Source organism: Camelina sativa, chromosome 16 (assembly GCF_030686135.1).
Source record: "Camelina sativa cultivar CO46 ecotype springtype chromosome 16, ASM3068613v1".
Lineage (NCBI taxonomy): Eukaryota > Viridiplantae > Streptophyta > Magnoliopsida > Brassicales > Brassicaceae > Camelina > Camelina sativa.
Genome location: NC_141895.1, coordinates 14,421,753 through 14,439,953, shown reverse-complemented (window position 1 = coordinate 14,439,953; position 18,201 = coordinate 14,421,753). Strand labels below are relative to the sequence as shown.

Sequence of the window (18,201 nt, the reverse complement as noted above, 5' to 3'; positions counted from 1 at the left end):
ATAATCAGAACGAAACGTTCTGAGGAACAACGAAACGTTCAGTGAAGCTTGGGAACGTTTCAAGGGATACACTACTCGATGCCCACATCACGGCTTCAGTAATGCTTCATTGCTGAGCACACTTTACCGAGGCGTGGTCCCCAAGATACAGGTGTTGCTGGACACCGCAAGCCATGGTGACTTCCTCAACACAGATGTTGATGACGGTTGGGACCTAGTGGAGAACTTGGCTCAATCTGATGGCAACTACGATGAGGAATATGATCGCTCTGTGCGATCTACAGGAGAGGAAGATGCCAAGTACAAGAGGGACATGAAAGCCCTCAATGACAAGCTCGATCTGCTCCTCAACCAGCAGAAGCATGTTCATGCTATATCAGAGGAAGAGCAGTTTCAACAACAAGATGGGGAGACTATGCAACCAGAGGATGTTAACTACATCAACAACCAAGGAGGGTACAACAGAGGGTACAACAACTTCAAACCGAATCCAAATCTGTCTTATCGGAACCCGAATGTTGCGAATCCTCAGGACCAAACTTACCCATTTGCAGTTCAAGGGAACCAGATCCAACAGAAGCCTTTTGTCCAATATAACCAAGGTTATGCACCTAAGCAGCAGTATTCAGGAACCTACAACCAACCACCTGGATTCCAACAAAACCAAGGTCCACCAAACCAATCACAAGAAGCTGAGTTACGCGGTCTCATTCAGCAAATGATTCAGAATCAGGCTACCGCTTCTATGGACATCGTGAAACGGTTCGCAGAGATGATCAACAAGATCGACTCAGGGTACAATGATCTCAATGCCAAGTACGAATCACTTAACACAAAGGTTCGATACCTGGAAGGCCATCACAACAACCAACCAGCCCCAAAGATCAACCAACTCCCAGGTAAAGCTGTTCAAAACCCCAAGGATTATGCAATTGCTCAAGCCATCTTCCTTGATGATGACTATGAGGACTACCTCACTGGGGACAGTGATGATCAATATGGGGAGGAGGTGGAACACCCAATGAGAAATGAGGCCAAGTACTACATATCCGAGTATGAACCGGAGTCTTCACCCAAAGAGACTGATCGAGTTGATGATCGAGCACTGGTTCGAGAATCGCAAACCGAAGAACAACCCGAAGTGGAACCCGATGACCTACACGATGGTGTTGATCGGATGATGCATCGAGTAGATGTTGAAAAGATAGATTAGCCTCAACCACCTGCACTAGTAGAAGAGGAGTTAGAGGAAAGGTTCAATGCTGCACTTGACATCCAGCTGGAGGCGCTTGCAGAGCGAATGGCTAAGCGTAAAGCTCCACCACCTAAGTTTTTGCTTCCACACGAGCTTCAGCAAGAACCTGCCAAGGAAGCAGCTCGATTGGAGGATGAGGTCAAGGAAGCTGTCAAGGAGATCGGTTTTGAAATTCTGAGAAGTGGAGTTTGCTTGGATCCTGAGCTGCGAATTGAGGAAAAACTTGAAGATCCTGGCTCTTTCACCTTGCCGTGTTCGATAGGAATTCGGATCTTCAAGAACTGTTTGTGCGACCTTGGAGCTTCAGTTAGCATTATGCCGCTTTCAGTTGCCAACAAGCTAGGATTTACTGATTTTAAACCAAGTAAATTGTATTTTGTTCTGGCCGACAGAACAGTGAGACATCCGATTGGTATCCTGGAGAACCTGCCTCTCAGGATTGGAAGATTGGAAGTGCCTGCCGACTTCATGATCCTCGATATGGACAAGGAATTGGATGATCCGCTGATTCTAGGAAGACCATTCTTGGCATTAGTTGGTGCTGTGATCGAGGTGAAGCAAGGCAAGATCAGAATAGAACATGTGAGCATTTCAAGATGGAGTTTGATGTGAAGAAGGGGATTAAGAGGCCAACCATTGATGGTCAAGCTTTCTTTACAAAGACCAAGTAAAGGAAGGTGCAACATCTTGAAGAGGTCAACAACACATTTGCCTTAGAACCTGGACAAGACCTGGAAAATCTGTTGAACCAGCCTACTGCAGTGGAGAGGATTCCAGAACCTCTACCACATGGACCCCATGCTTAAGGAGCATCAAGAGTCAAGCTTAGTGACTTTAAACAAGCTCACTTGGGAGGAAGTCCCAAAGGTATCTTTTAATTTTAGCTTATTTGTTTTACTTACTTTTATTTACTTTTTCTCTTTTTGCAATTTTATAAAAAAAAAATGGAAAATTAAGAAGACGAAAATTGAAGAACCCAAAGGTCAACCCAAAACCGTACTTGATGCGCCTGATTGTGTCCCTGCTCGGGTGGCGAGTGGGTTACGAATCCCACAAGAAAGCCCACTCTCAGTGAAGCCCACCAACCAAACCCTAGCCTATTTAAGGGGTTTCGACATTCTCTCCCCTTCCATCACCGATAAATATCTCTCAACCCTAGAGTTTTTGCTTTCCAAAGTTTCTATTCTATTCTCCCTCAAACTCGAGCTTTATTCGATTTCTTTGGGACTAACCCTATTAACCTCGAGACTTAGCCTTTTTCTTCTCAAGGAATCAAACATGGAGCCAATCCCTAAAATCTACCAAAGGAAAGGAAGAAGATCAACCTCCGCCGCTGCTACAACCGGAGGTGATGCCGTCGAAGTTCGAGAGTCTCAAGGAAGAGGAAACGCTCCACATTCCCAACCGTTGGGTGGACGTTTAGCCTCCCCAACCCGATGCACAACCCGATCCACCACCCGACCTGATTCTCGAGTAACCAATCGAGTAGGCCCCCGAATTCGCTCACCGAGTCCAATGGCGAGTGCTCTCCGCTGTTCTCCTCGACGTAGGGACCTGTCTACGTCTGAAAAGACCCTTACCGACCCTATGGAGGTCGATTCTGATGCCGGAGGAGAAGAGCAAGGGGAGATCCACACCTCTCGATCAAGGAGCAGAGCTGCGGTTGCAAGGTGGAAGAGAACAGCTTCGGAGAAGGCTGAGAAGGTGGTTGAGAGAGCAGTTGAGGAAGAGGATCAACACGCTGAGGAGGAGGACCGAGAGAGAGAAGAGGAGCAGAGAGAGAGGACCCGCCAACCCTCTCGGAGGCTAAAGCAGAAGGAGGTGGATACTCCGGCAAGACTCTTCAAGTTTTCTGGAAGATGAGCTTTGCTGGTACCTGCTACACTCACCGAGAAACAATGAAGCAATTGGGCATCGCTAGAGACGTCGAGTACCTGTTCGATATGTGCCACCTGGGCCAATGGATGCGAGCCCACCTTGAAGCATATGAGGAGGAGACGGTCCACTTCCTTTCAACCTTGAAGCTGCACTATTTTGAGGACCACCCGACCCTACTACCCGATGGGGGGATCAGGTTCATCACCTTCTCCGTGAGGAAAAAGGACTACCGACTCAGTTTCAAAGAGATGGAGAAGCTGTATAGCTTCAAATCTGGTAGTGGGGAAGGTATGGAGGTAGGCAAAGAAGAAATGAGGTCCCTATGGCTGACAATAGAAGACAAGAACCCCTACAAGTCCACAAGCTCCAAATCCGCTCAAATAAGGAGCCCTGTCTTGAGGTATTTTCACAAGTCCCTTGCATGCACTCTTTTTGTTAGAAAAGAGAATGGGAATGTGAACGACCATGAGCTCCAGCTGTTAGATATTGCACTGTGTGGAGTTTTGGACAATACTAGGGATGGTACACCACTAGTTGGAGATGTTGCTGATACAATCATGTTGTTTGTGTTACTCGATCAATTCCTCTATCTGAAATCGTGGGCCGTGAAAAGAAGAGAAGGAGGCGGAGAGATCTCCATTGGGGGACTAGTCACACCAATCCTAGTGGCATGCGATGTGCCCTTGAAGGGAATTTTTCATGAACCAAGATGGCTGGATGCGGACTACCTCGTGATGGCGAGATTTTTGGCCCATGAGAGGCCTAATGACATGACGCTGTTCAAGTTTGTCCATCCAACCGCCGGAGCTGCTCAAATGGTTCTACCTAATGTCATATGCACCAAGGTTCGACTGGGCGACAACATTGACTTCGCACCACCGTTGAAGGAGCTGTACAACCCGGAGGAGGAGTCCGAAGCTCAGAAGAGAGAGGAGACCGGGCAGAGATAGGGAGACAGCTTGGAGGGGTTCGATTTTGAGGAGTATGTATGCTCTCAAAAGCAACCGGTTGGAGTGAGGGAAGCTCACAAGAGGATCGTCTGGCTGAAGGGGATGAACAAGTTCTTGGTGAAGAAAGTAAAAGATATTACCGGTTCGGTGAAGACAATGGGAGGTCAAATCAAGGAGTTGCAAGATAAGACAAGTTTTGCCTCAGCTCCTACCTCGGCACAAGAACCAACTTGGATGGGGAGAAGCGGACCGCTAGGAGGAACTCGAGGACTGCCACCTCCAGAACCTTACAGAGCATCATCATACGAGCCCCAAGCCAAGGAGAACATCACCCGACCTGAGGCATCGCGGAGAAGCCATTCTGATGCTTACCTGACGCCCAACCCGATGGGATACACGATGAACTATTTGATGCACCCATCGAGCACCCAATCGGGTCAGTACACAGGGATCTTCCCTCCACCTTACCAGATGCCATTCACGACGCCATACACGATGCACCCTACGAGTGATTACACGGGTGATCATTCTGGACCTTTTCCGCCATTTCCGTCGTACTACCCGATGCCCTACCCGATGAACTACGCGATCCCACCCTCGATCAACACCTCGGATGCTGGTCCGAATAAGTCGTCAGTGCGCATTTCTGAGCTCTCTGACGAGCAAACACCAACACCTGCTGAAGCCGGAGACGACCCAGGCTACACGTTGGCGAGTATGGAGGCTGTTGAAACCTCCTTCTTCACCAACCCATGAGGTACCATTATCATCCGATCTTTGTATATAACATTGCATTTAGTTTAATTCATTTTGTGTGATTCTTGGATTCTTTTTCAAACTTTTATTTACACAGGGACTGTGTAATTTAAGTTTGGGGGAGGGTCCTAGAATGTATTTATCATTGTGTTTTATTTTCTTATTTTTATTATTTCAAATTTTTGCATGCTAGTTTTATTCATTTGAGTCTGCATTGCATCTATGTGCATTAGAAACCCAAAAAAAAAAAAAAAAAAAAAAAAAAAAAAAAATTGAAAAATTTTAAGAAAAAGAAAAGAAAAGAGTGTTCATGTAGTTGCATTTGCATATTAGGATTGAGTCTAGTTTGTTTCATATAGGACTTTCGCATATGCATCTTAGGGGATAATGATTAAAACCAACTTGTTTAAAATCAAACCTTAGGATTGAAGCTATAGCCCTTAGTCACAGTTCATTGTTGCTAGATCAGTCTTTGGAAAAAAATGAAAAATCTTTCCTTAGACCCTTTCTGTCGATTGAATGCTTCCGCCACTTGCTTGAACATTAGAACATCTCTATATTATTGGATTTAATTTGAACTTTAATTGTCTTGCTTATGGAATTTGAATACTTGCTCATGGTAACTCCAAACTCGGGTTAGCACTCCACTTTTTACCAATCTTTTCGTTTAACCCGATTCGTTTGTCCTACCCATGAACCCAAACCTTTCTTTCAAATCTTGTTGTGAATTGTTGAGTGAGTCCTCTTTCATTGTGCTATAGGTTGTTAAACCTTGAGAGTATTGAGAACGACAAAGAACTGGCTCTTGATTTAGCTAAGTTAGAATTTGAACTAGCTAATAGATTCGGTTTTGAAGGTTAGGTGGTTAGAATGTTTATTTGGGGTTGGGTTGTGGAATAAAAAAAAAGGAAGAAGAAAAAGTCCCTAAGGTTAGAATCAATTAGCTCTAAGTCTCTAAGTAAACAAAAAAGAAAGAAAGAAGAATTCTTGTTATAGTCTCCTAGAAAGAAAGAGAAGAATATATCTACATTAGGAGTTTAGCAAAGAAAAGAAAAAAAAAAAGTGAGAGAGAGAGCTAGAAGTTTAAAGTTTAAAAGTCTAAACCTTAGGGAGTAAAAAAAGAGAGTTAAAATCAAGGATGTGGGTAGTTTAAATTCTAGGGGGTTTAAATAAATAAAAAAAATGAAAATGAGAGTGAATGAGAAAAGGGTAAATCATCAAGAGTTAAGCTTTGTATGCCCAAATTGTTCTCAGTCTTAGATAGTTTTCACAACTGTCTAGCATTCCATCTTTTGAGAGAAAACCATCCAAAGAATTTGTTTGAAACCACCTTACTAAAAAGCCTTACCCTTGAAACCGATTGAGCTTGATTCACCTTCCATTTGCAAGAATTCGCCAAACACTTAATTGAATGTGAAAGAGATGTTCCTTATCTTTAGTTGGAGGTTGAGCTAGATCGATGCATGGTAATAAGCATAGAAAAATATTTGTAAGTATGTTGATTGATCTTAGCACCATTAAACTATCTTTAAGGACTATAGCTTAAATCTTTCGGTTAGCATCTTAAGGTTATGAGTCCCCACTTTCAAACCGTACCCTCTTACTTCCTTGCTAGAGGACTAGCAAGATTTAAGTTTGGGGGTCTGATAACTCTCTAACTTACATGTTTTTAGCATCCTTTTTTGTCCATATTTTGCATTGTTCATACCTCTAACTTAGCATTTTTAGGTCATTTACTGTAGGAATTCACTTTTAGAGCATTTAGGGTGTTGCATTTCTGCATTTGCATATTTTGGATGAAAACAGGTGCTAAAGAGCCAAAAATGGGGAAAAACAAGGACAACTCGAGCATGTACCCGAAGGAGCCATCGAGCTGCAAGAACAAGTCCAAACCCTAACACGATCGAGGAGGATCCAAGAGCATGAAGAGCAACCCGAAGATCCACCCGAGGAGTAACCCGACTTCACCCTCGTGTACCCCATCGAGTAGATCATCGGGCAGGTCTGGGAAGCTAGGTCAAATGGGTTTCCATATATAAACCCCCTCTTCCCCTAGCTTGCAAAGGAGCACGCCGCAGACCCTCAAACCAGAGAGTGAGAGCTTCTGTGAGAGAACTAAGCGACTCAACATTTTTCTTCTTGTTTTGCATTTTTATTTTGTAGATTTCTTATATTTCTATCCTTTACTTTCTCTACTCTACTCTATCTTTTAATACAATGTCATTTTCATTCATTTTGATTGCTTTGTTATTCGCTTCTATGTCCGAGTAGTGTAGTAAAGTTTCTAGGGATGGGATAGATGATTTTGTGTTCTTGATCGGTTAGGATGCTTTAGTTGATTGTAAATGATTGATAGATTTCCTTCTAGATTGGTGCTCTTAATGCTGTCAACATACCGAAAGGTTGAGATTGGATCTAGGGCGTTTACAAATGCTACAGGCCGAAAGGAATAGATAAAATGCTTGATTTAGCCAATGCTAGAGGTTTACTTAAATCTGAGTAACAAAATTAGATGAGTTTAAGTCTACTGACAATAATGAATCGTCCTTAATGCCTGCTTGTTCATATTGCTAGTGCGACAGTGTGGTAATGTGTTCAAGGTTGGTTGTTGCTAGTGCGAAAGTGTGGTGACAACGTCTTAGAGGTTCATTGTCTAGGAAATAATTGCTTGAGGCATGTAAGGCATCCGTACTGGTCTAGAACACTTAGGATTCGATTACCCATATCCTTAGGAACTTACGTATTTTATTTATTTGCATTTCTTTCACTTACTCGAATAAAACCTGTATCGAATAATACCTCGAGCTGTTCATATCTCACTTGCATACTCGATCACCCCACTCGATCCTGTACACGATTGCTTGCATCGAGTGCTTAGGTCGTGTGGTTTACTTGTTTATATTCTTTTACTTTGTTTATTTTAGGAATCGTTAGAACCAAAACCCTAATTGCTTGGCTTGACTTGCATTGTTCTGATCATATCCTTCCTGCTAGCAATACGCAACCACTTGGATTGATAACCCTTTGTACTACAACTGCATAGGGGATTGATACCCTGGGTGAAAACCTGTCTATCAGCGGCCAGGAACACTCGCACCATACCCGGACACCAACGGAAGACTTGTATCACCCGTGGGACAACTCGGAGCCAGTATGCCGAGGATCACTCCCAGTGCAACCACGCGGAGCAAGAGCTCATCCAGGACTTCCAACCAAAGGATCAACCACTTTGTCCAAGCCTTCGTCCAAGAAGACCAAGAAATTGACTCGGCCAAGGCAACCATCAGCGAGACAATCCGTACGGCCTTCATCCTTACCTAAGGATGAGGGTACCAAAGACGGTAGGATCATGTTTTCGTACTTCAGGTTTTTCCCATGAGGTTTACCAGAGAAGGTTTTAACGAGGCGACGAGTCTTACCGCACAACACCGCCTTTAACCCAAGGACACATGCAACATCGCGCTTAACATTAATGACGTGGCAATCTGCACTCAGCCTAAGGACGCGGCCTCTCTTTTGTCTTTTTCCTTTAAACTTTGCGTTTTGAACTTATCTAGAGTTTTCCCTTGTAAATGTTGGAATAGTGTGACGTGTGTGGCCTTGTTTAAACCACATAGAGGGAGACGTTTTCACCGTCTGTGGAGACGCGTCAACGGCAACGTGTGCGGACCATAGCGAGTCCGCGTGTCCCCAGTCCCCTCTAAACCCTTACACTATTTAAACTCCCAACGCCCCTACCTTAGACTCTTTAGACTTGAATGAAATCATAATTTTCCAAAGAGTGAATCTTTGTTTCTTGTCTCAACACCTTTCTCGCAACAAAGTCCGGGACTTGGCTTGAAAGAAACCCTAAAACCCTTAACTCCAACACAAGTTAGGGAAATGCAAATGAAGCTGTCTAAAGATTCAGACCCTAAAATGAACTTCCTAATTCAGTCAAGTGGCGTTAGAAAGTCCATTAGGGACTCCAACCAAGTCTTATTGATGGTTTTTAGAGATTTGTTGGTTGAAGGAACAGGCGGCTTAGAGGACACACTCTCGGACGTCATTAAGGACATGCTTAGGAGATACTCGGACGTGTTCCCGGATGAACTGCCGGAAGGCTTACCACCACTCAGGGGCATTGAGCACCAGATCGACTTGGTTCCTGGAGCACAACTGCCCAACCGTCGACCCTCGAACCGGCGACCTCTAGACTTTTGTCAGAGTCTTTACCAATTGAGCTATCAACGCTTGGTTGTATATACTTTACATTGACTATTGGTAAAACAAATCTATGTATTTGATAAGTTCCTCCTCCATTATTCTCAACCTGAAAACACTTTCTGAATCTTCCTCTGATTTCGTGGTCTCAAACTCAATCACAGCTGATTTCGTGTGTCTTCCTCTTAATAGGGGTTGCACACCCCTTATTTTCTGACTGGGCACTATTTACTTTTTGACACTCTACTAAAAAGTTTTTTTGAAAATTACTAGCTATTAAATTTCATTACAATATATATATACCTAAGAGTTAATTTTTTATGGATAATAATAACTTAAACATCAATTTTGTTTACTCACCAGACAAAAAAAAAACTTTTTATAAAGCCAATTATATTTTTTAAGACAAAAAAGACAATCCACATAAAAGCCATTAATGGTTTGACAAAAAAAAGAGAGTCATTAATGCTATAAAACCTGAATAGAAAATGAGAAAATAATACTCAGCAATTTCGGTGCAATATTTTACATTTAGATTCAATGTATTCAATTTTCATTTATGGAAATGACTTATTTTTGGTTATATATTTTAGTATTTCTTGAAAAGTTAAAAAGGCAAGGAGCCTAAATGAGATTCGAAATCTTTTTAGGTCTTTATTTAAATGTATATATATGTGACTCACACAACACAACACAACACACACAACACAAACAACCAAAGTAGCCGAAACAACCAGATTTGAGAGAAATGGTAGTAGATTGGTCTAATTTACCGGAGGAGCTCCTCAACTCTATCGCCGTTCGATTGTTCTCCGTTGTCGAACTCAAACGCTTCCGTAGCATCTGCACATCTTGGCGGCGCTCCACTGTGGACATTAACAACAACCCTTTCCCGGGCCGCCCTATCATCCCCTTAGATCCCATCGAACCTAGCGAAACCCTACTAAATGAACAAAAAACGATGAAAACATATATATTTTCGAACAAAAAAATTAGCTAAAGCGTTATAAAACCAAATCGCATGCGAGAAATGATAAGAATACTTATCTGAGATGTCCGGTTAGGTTAAAATCAAAGAATCGGTACGCATTCAGTTAGGTTCAGTTATCGGTTTGGTAGGGTAAATTATCGATGAAATTAAGATAATTTAATATAACGGTTGATGGCATAACAAAGTCAACCACCAATAGTCTACAAAGAAGTCTACTTAAGCAAACCCTAAATCAAATAAATTTAGCTTAATCAACCGTTCCATGTTTAATTTGACTCGTTAATATGTAAATTTATTTTATTTCAATGTAGGAAATCTACGTGGTTATTATTTTTTATAATTTTTTAAATAAAATTTAAACATAATTAAAGAGTAGACGTCTTTTTATGTCTTCTAATTGACGTCAATTTGTATGTGATAATAGGTTTGCTTCAGCGACGAGTTCAAGATATATGTGGCAGAAATCAAGAAACCGGTAATATACATGCATGGAAATAAAGAGTTTTCTTATAGGGTTGGCTTCATGAAGAAGAAAATCTGGTTTCTTCCTCTCAGTATAACAAAGCAAGATCGATGACATTCTACAACTGATTGATGTTGTAGACATCGGGAGACAGTTCTGAAAATCACTTCGATTATATGACTCTTCTCGAGCAAACGGTTTGGTCTGGAATAAAAAGGATGTTCGGCCCGATCAGGGGAAGTGGGTAGAAACCAGGCCAAATCGACGGGAGCGCAACAATCACCTCAGAGTTCGTGGAAGAAGTCAAGATTCCGTTAGCTGTCATTAATAAATAATATGCGAGATTGATGGAACAGATCGGTTCTTCATTGAAAGCTCTTAGTAGAAATCTTAAGAAGCATATTTTTGTAGGGACAGATCAATTTTCTGGCAATAATATCTAGACCATTTGCGTATTTTACTCAAGAACAATCTCTAAATATAACAAAGCAGTTTGGAACTTGAACGGTGATTAACTCCTCCGCTCCCTGAATCACTCAGATCAGAGTGGTACACCTCCGATCTCACAGGATATTATTGTGCCCTTATTTTATTTTTATTTCATGTGTTCCAAACATAGAAAGTCACATGTCAACCGCTATGCCAGAAGAACGAAAAGAGTTCGACATCGAGGTGGTCCGGCTCGCAAGTTGTCAGGTTCGCGGAGTTGTGAAAGAGTACGAGAAAGTCGCAGACCTCCGGAGAACTCAGAAGAATCAAAGTGGATGAGGATGACAAAGGGAGCTCGAAGATGGGTTTCCAAAGTGAAGGCTCATACCAGGACCAAGTCAATTCAAAATCGGAACGTTAGAGAGTTAAGTTTTTATAAAAAATTTATAAGGTTTTTTATAATGTTTGTATAAGGTTTTATAAGATTTATATATATAAAAACTTTATAAATTTCTTATAAATATTTTTCAATCGTTTAAAACTTTATAAAAACATTATAATAATCTTGTAAATTCTTTTTGACGGAAAACATTTTTTTTGAAATGTTTTATCAAATTTTTTTTGACAGGAAAATATGTCGGATATATTTTTGGCGGAAAATTTTTGTTTTTATTTTATTGATTAAAATATTTTTCATTTAATGGTAAAATGGTTATTAAATATTAAAGGAGGAAAAAAATGAAAATGGCAAAAAATATATATATATTTCGGAAAAATGTGTATTTTTGAAAAAGGATATATTATTTCTAACTAATTCTCAATATATTTTTTGATGTTTAAAATGAAATATCTAGAGTTTTTTATACGAAAAAGTCTATGCATATGTTTAGATGGAGGGTAAAATGCCTTGCCCCCTTCCCTTGGCCAAATGTAGTCATCAAATTGAAACCTTATGTTTTAACCTAAAGGGTTGTTACCTTTCTAATGTCTAACTTCTAAAGAAGCTCGGGAAAAATAGAAAATCTTTTCCCAAAAATAGATATATATACCGACACACTGTTTTTATTTAATTTTATGCAAACACTTTAACTGAAACCAAAATATATCTTTAAAACACAAAATTATATAATTAAATGCAACCCCATGGTAGGAAAGTAAGAAGACTTTGTATATAAGTAGTACGTGCATTAAATTTGCGTACCGTCGAGAGATCATGTTTGTCTTTTAATCCAATCAAGCTGAATGTTTTTTTCGGTTTTTAAAAAGTATTCATGGTTATAATTCATCTAATCTATTGAAAGTTCATAGTTATGTAATATATAAATATTCTAAAAATATATTAAATAATGATGTTGAAATACCAAATCATATTAATTTTTAAAAAAGTTTAATATCAATGAATATGATTACCTGAGATTGTTACAAATAGTTTTTTTTTTTAATTCCATTGATAACACCTATTAAACTTTTTGTCGAAGTTTCCTGATATACATAGACGGTCAGCCATGATAGACCAATTACATTCATAACAATGACCTTGATCTCTCTCAGCTGTATATACATTAAACCATTTAACTTGATTATTCCAAGCAAACCTGCAGAAGAACAATGTATTTCTAAACCAGTTTGGTCTAAACTTCCATTGAAATCTTTGTCCTCGCTGCAACACATGCTTACCTAGATCATCATTTTTAGATTTACAGCTTATTTTCAGGATTGTTTGCGGCATGATATTGTTGGTGATAGAGACAGCGGTTTTAGCAAACGGGTTGAATCCATCACATGGACTGATGACATAGCAAAATATTATAGAGAGAACGACGAGTGTTTTCGATGAATTTTTCATAGTCGTTTTTTTGTTATTAGTCGTGTTGTCTTTGTTTTATATTCACATGGTTAGTCTAGTTTCTTATTTATAGCGTTGAATATGATTGATGATTTATAAATTGAGAGCCGTTGCTAAGAGATACATTTATATAATTAAGGGGTTACATTGAGCTACAAAAAACGTTCAACAATATTCATTATGAGTTTATGTAATTGCGTTTTTAGAAAATCTCTTAGATCTATTGGCTTATATTTCTCTATAGGTTTTTTATTTTCCCAAAATATAACTACATTTATTTTGGGTAGAAAATTATTTGAATTAACTTTATTGAGTAACTCGATAACAAGTCGGGATAAACTAATTATTAAATAATTTTATTCTAATTTTGTTTACAAAATCTAATATAATTACTGGTAAAAATATTATTTGAGATTTCATATTTTGGCGGGCTTCTTCTCAATCTGGGGTTTCGGATATAGCCCTTCGTCTTCCCTGGATTGTTTGGTCAATTTGGAAAGATAGGAACAAATAGGTTTTCCAAGGTGTCGAGGTAGAGCCAATTGAGATCATGAATCAAGCGATTAATGACAAATTACTGTGGGAGGAGGCCAAATTATACTCGGCGCGTTATCTGGATCCTCCGCCTTTATTGGAGGACAGGAACGGTTTTCCCTGTTGTCAGATTGATGGTTCTTGGAAAAATTCGGATCCTTTCCAGGGTCTAGGCTGGTGGTGTTGCAGTGGCGAAGCCTCAACGATCCTCTTGGGAGCAAGAAGTCACCGGAGAGGCCTTACTCCCTTACACGCGGAGTTACAAGCACTGATCTGGCTATGGCTTCTTTAATGGAGGCTGGAGTAGTCTGTCAGGCTTTTGATTGTGTTTTTTATGTCGAATAAAATGGAGATATGTGAGAAGTAATAGTTATTTTATGTGTTTAATGTATATTAAAATTAATATACGTATTGTGGTGATCAAATCTTTTTGCAATCTAAAATGTGCTAAATATATATATGTTTTAAATATGATAGTCATATTTGTAGAATCATTCATCGAACAATTTTTTTTGATATAACTATTTTAAGTTTTTAACACAAAGATTTGATTTTGATTGCACGCTTTATTGTTAGCATTTACTCGTTCTTTTTGTTATCCTTGTTTAAGAAATTGGAGATATTGTTTGTTTCTATTCTCGATTTTAAGCTAATATTATGTATACTTCTTCAATAAATGTATAAAATATTAAATGGAAACTATTAATTAAGCCGAGATAATGTAAGAAAACTAACAAATTTTTTCACTAAAGATCTATTAAAATAGGTTTGAAGATTTTTATGGGATTAATAATTTAATGTGTAGAGTTGTTTGTGGAAAAATCGAAATGTATAGATGTTGTCCAACTATTTATGGCAATAAACATATCACATTAGGTAGATTTAAATAGTTCCATTAATTGATTTTTTACGAAAAGTTATTTTAGGAAAATTGTTAGGGGTTAATGTTGTAAATAAAACATATTAAATAAGTAAAACTTGAAGGGCATAAACCAAAATGTACTTCAGAAATAATAATATAGATATGTATGTAACTCACAAGTCACAACACAAACAACCAAAGTAGTCGAAACAACCAGATTCGAGAGAAATGGTAGTAGATTGGTCTAACTTACCGGAGGAGCTCCTCAACTCTATCGCCGTTCGATTGTTCTCCGTCGTCAAACTCAAATTGATTTTTAAGTTATTATTATTCCATAAAAATTGACTCTTAGGTTACTATCTATTAAATTCCATTACAATATATATAAACCTAAGAGTCAATTTTTATAGAATAATAAAAACTTAAAAATCAATTTTGTTTACTCACCAGAAAAAAAAAACTTTGTATAAAGCCAATTATATTTTTTAAGAAAAAAAAAAAGACAATCCACATAAAAGCCATTAATGGTTTGACAAAAAAAAAAGAGTCATTACTCGTATAAAATCTGAATAGAAAATGAGAAAATAATACTCAGCAATTTAGGTGCAATATTTTACATTTAGATTCAATGTATTCAATTTTCATTTATGGAAATGACTTATTTTTGGTTATATATTTTAGTATTTCTTGAAAAGTTAAAAAGGCAAGGAGCCAAAATGAGATTCGAAATCTTTTTAGGTTTTATTTAAATGTATATATATGTGACTCTCACAACACAACTGATGTTCATATATTTTACCCTGTTTCACCTTAGTATATTCACATCTTTTGCATGTTTTAATATCTAGTTTGGCCATTATTGAGTAGCTTTAGGATTGTTTATGCATTAGAGTAGATTTGCATTGCATTTGCATAGTTTCTTGCATAAACAGGTGATTTTGGATCCTAAGGAGTATGGAAGGATGCTGAGAAGGATTTGAGCTACCAAGTGAAGAGGATCAATGAGATATAGCAGAGGGAACCAAGTCCGCGAGTCCACTCGACCGTGTGCTAGGAGGGACTCGATCGGTTGGAAGAAACAGAAGAGGAGACCACTCAACCATGTACTTGACCGCACCTAGTCGAGTTGACCGAGCCGCCTAGCTATTTTGTCTTCTAGCCATTTTAGGGCTTCCCCTCTCTCCTATATAAGTCACTTGTACCTCATGGCCGCCCACAAGTCAGAGAGAGTCAGAAATAATATCTAGAACCTAGTATTTTACCCTTTTGGGATTATCTACTTTTTCCTTTCTTTTTGTTAAGATCTTTAGCCACTTTTGTACCAAAAACCAAGAATCTTTTGATGTTTGTTTGTTTCATAACTTTCTAAGTATTGAGTATTTGAGTTTTATTTCTTCTTCAATATTGTAGAACTCTATCTCATCTTTCTAATCAGGCAAGTTTCAATGATTTCTGGGTTTATGATTTTGTTCATCATGTTTAGTGATTGTGAGTAGTGGCTTAGGATCTTAAGGATGGATTAGGCTGGGTAAAAGTTATGGGCTTTTAGATTGATCAAGCTTTATTGTTATAGATCTCTTCTAGATTAGATAAGCTCTATGATGCTCTTATACTGAGAAGGTAAGAACAGATCTTAAGCTTCTTAGCATCACACCAATGTCTAAGTTGCTAGATAAGGCTAACACTAGAGATTATCATGAAGCATGCTACGAGATTAGATGTTTTGTTTGATTTTTGACAATAGTGATCTGGGTTTTAATGTCTGCTTTTATATGTAATAGCTAGTGAGAGCTAGTCTATGAGTATCTAAGCTCCATTGTTATTACCATGAGAATGGAGTAACAAGTCTTGGAAGATCACTGTCTAGAGATTAGCTCATTGTTGATTGAGGTTTGTTGGTCAAACTAGATAACCATTGCTTAAGCCCAGCCGATGAATCCATCCTCAGGACCTTTCTTTAACTGTTGATTCTTTATTTCAAGCTTTATTATTAGTTTCTAGTTTGATTTACTTTAGTCTTACTCTGTTTCCATTGTTGTCTTGTCTCTATTTTGCATCTGCACTCCAACTCGACCAACCACTCTGCAATCTGCATTTCATCATCATTAGTTGCTAGATAAAAACATTCATCACATTTGGCTTAACTTAGATAAGTATCCACATCCTAATTGCTTGCATCACATCCATTATGGATTGATATCCTTTATGCTGCAACAACATAAGGGTAATTGAAACACCTTGCATCCACTTGTTCATCCATCATCTGTACCATCATTCATCATCATCACACATACAAAAGAACATGTTTCAACAACGCAACACAAACAACCAAAGTAGCCGAAACAACCAGATTTGAGAGAAATGGTAGTAGATTGGTCTAATTTACCGGAGGAGCTCCTCAACTCTATCGCCGTTCGATTGTTCTCCGTTGTCGAACACAAACATCTTGGCGGCGCTCCACTGTGGACATTGACAAGAACACTTTCCTGGGCCGCCCTGTCATCCACTTCAATCCCATCGAACCTAGCGAAACCCTACTACACGACGTGGTCTACCGATGCAATCCCGGTGCGGTCCTCTCACACGTAGCCTTCTTCCGAGTCACTCTTTCCTCCTCCCCGAGCAAAGGCTGGATAATCAAATCTGATGTGGATATCATCAACTCCAGGAGAATCTGTCCCGTTTACCCTCTCTCGCGTTATCCGTTGCGCTGTTACTCCAAGAGCCTCAATCTTTTGAAGGTCACTGTCTCCAAGATTCAAGAAGCCTATGTTGTTCTTACCAAAGCCAAGGCAAGAGTAACAGATCCTGGATTCCAAAGAAGTGCTCATGTCAAAGTCAAGGAAGGAGAAGATCACCATCATGGAGTTCTTGGTATCCGTTGGGATGGATATATAACCTACTGGAATGGTAATGTCTTGAGGAGACTCGAACAAATGGGTGATCACTTCTCTGACATTATAGTTCACAAAGGGGTAACTTACGTTTTGGATTCACAAGGCATTGTTTGGTGTATTAGTTCCGATCTTCAAATCTCTAGGTTCCTAAGCGCTTCTGTCAATGAAACTATCACTAATGGCTGTTGGGGAGACATGAGATTTGTGGAAGGTTGTAGAGAGCTTTACGTTGTCGAGCGCATCCCCAAAGAGAATCCCCAAAAGAGAAAAGGTGGGTTTAAATTGAACTATTCCATGACGGTCGGTTTCAAGGTTTACAAGATGGATGAGGAGTTATCAAAATGGGTAGAAGTTAAGACATTGGGAGACAAAGCATTTATGATGTCTCCCGATACTTGTTTCTCGGTTTTAGCTCATGAGTTTCACGGATGCCTTCAAAACTCTATTTACTTCACCGAGAAGTTATGGACTAAGGTGTTCAAGCTAGACAATGATAATGGAAGTATCATCCCATCAAACTCTTCCAAGAGCTATTTCCAAATGCTTTCTCCTAGCTTTCTCTGAAACTTGTTTAGGAAGTCAAAGCTACTTTCTTTATAATTAAAAGTACCAATCATCTCTAATAATAATAATAATGTTTACTTTTCATCGTTATAGACAAAGCAATGCAATGTCATATTATAAGAACAACTAAAATATCTTTCTTCTTACACACGAAGCATTGACATATTTTAAGACCGCATTAGAAGATTGACGAGCACAGTACGGATACGGATACAACAAAAAGATGAACTGGCAGAACGAAATTATCTAACATACCATACTTTACCATTTGAGAATGAGTGTCGCCCTTGAATAATATATGCCTCTTCCATTAGCAAATGTGCAGGGCATTTTCTAGATTTGCAGCTTACATGACATAAACCTCTTGCAGAGGAAACATCTGAGATGAAAGAACTTCTTTCACAAACGTATAAATTTTTCGATCCAAAACTTTTTATAAACAAAACAAATCCATTTCATGATGTTCATTAATAATCGAGATGAATACAACAACACGTATACAACTTCCAACTCTAGAGACCTTTTTTTTTTTTTTTTTTTGAATGAATGTAAATTTTATTCATAAAAAAAAAC

At 38.9% G+C, this 18,201-nt stretch overlaps 1 protein-coding gene and 1 pseudogene across 3 annotated transcripts; one reads left to right on the top strand and one right to left on the bottom strand.

Annotated features, from left to right (window-relative positions):
• On the bottom strand, positions 1-96 carry LOC147925507 (small nucleolar RNA R71; annotated as a pseudogene).
• A 9,667-nt stretch (positions 97-9,763) lies between these two features.
• LOC104774708 (putative F-box protein At1g65740) lies at positions 9,764-17,628 on the top strand. Of its 3 annotated transcripts, XM_087493377.1 has the most exons (3): positions 9,764-9,910; positions 11,324-11,341; positions 16,645-17,628. In XM_087493377.1, the coding sequence occupies exons 1-3, from the start codon at positions 9,791-9,793 to the stop codon at positions 17,626-17,628; spliced, it is 1,122 nt and encodes a 373-aa protein (XP_087349503.1). In that variant the 5' UTR covers positions 9,764-9,790. The 3 variants fall into 3 exon arrangements, with proteins under 3 accessions (XP_087349503.1, XP_087349502.1, XP_087349501.1); XM_087493376.1 differs by lacking the exon at positions 11,324-11,341 and having other exon boundaries at positions 9,764-9,891; positions 16,611-17,628; XM_087493375.1 differs by lacking the exon at positions 11,324-11,341 and having other exon boundaries at positions 9,764-9,947; positions 16,664-17,628.
• The last annotated feature ends 573 nt before the right edge of the window (positions 17,629-18,201 follow it).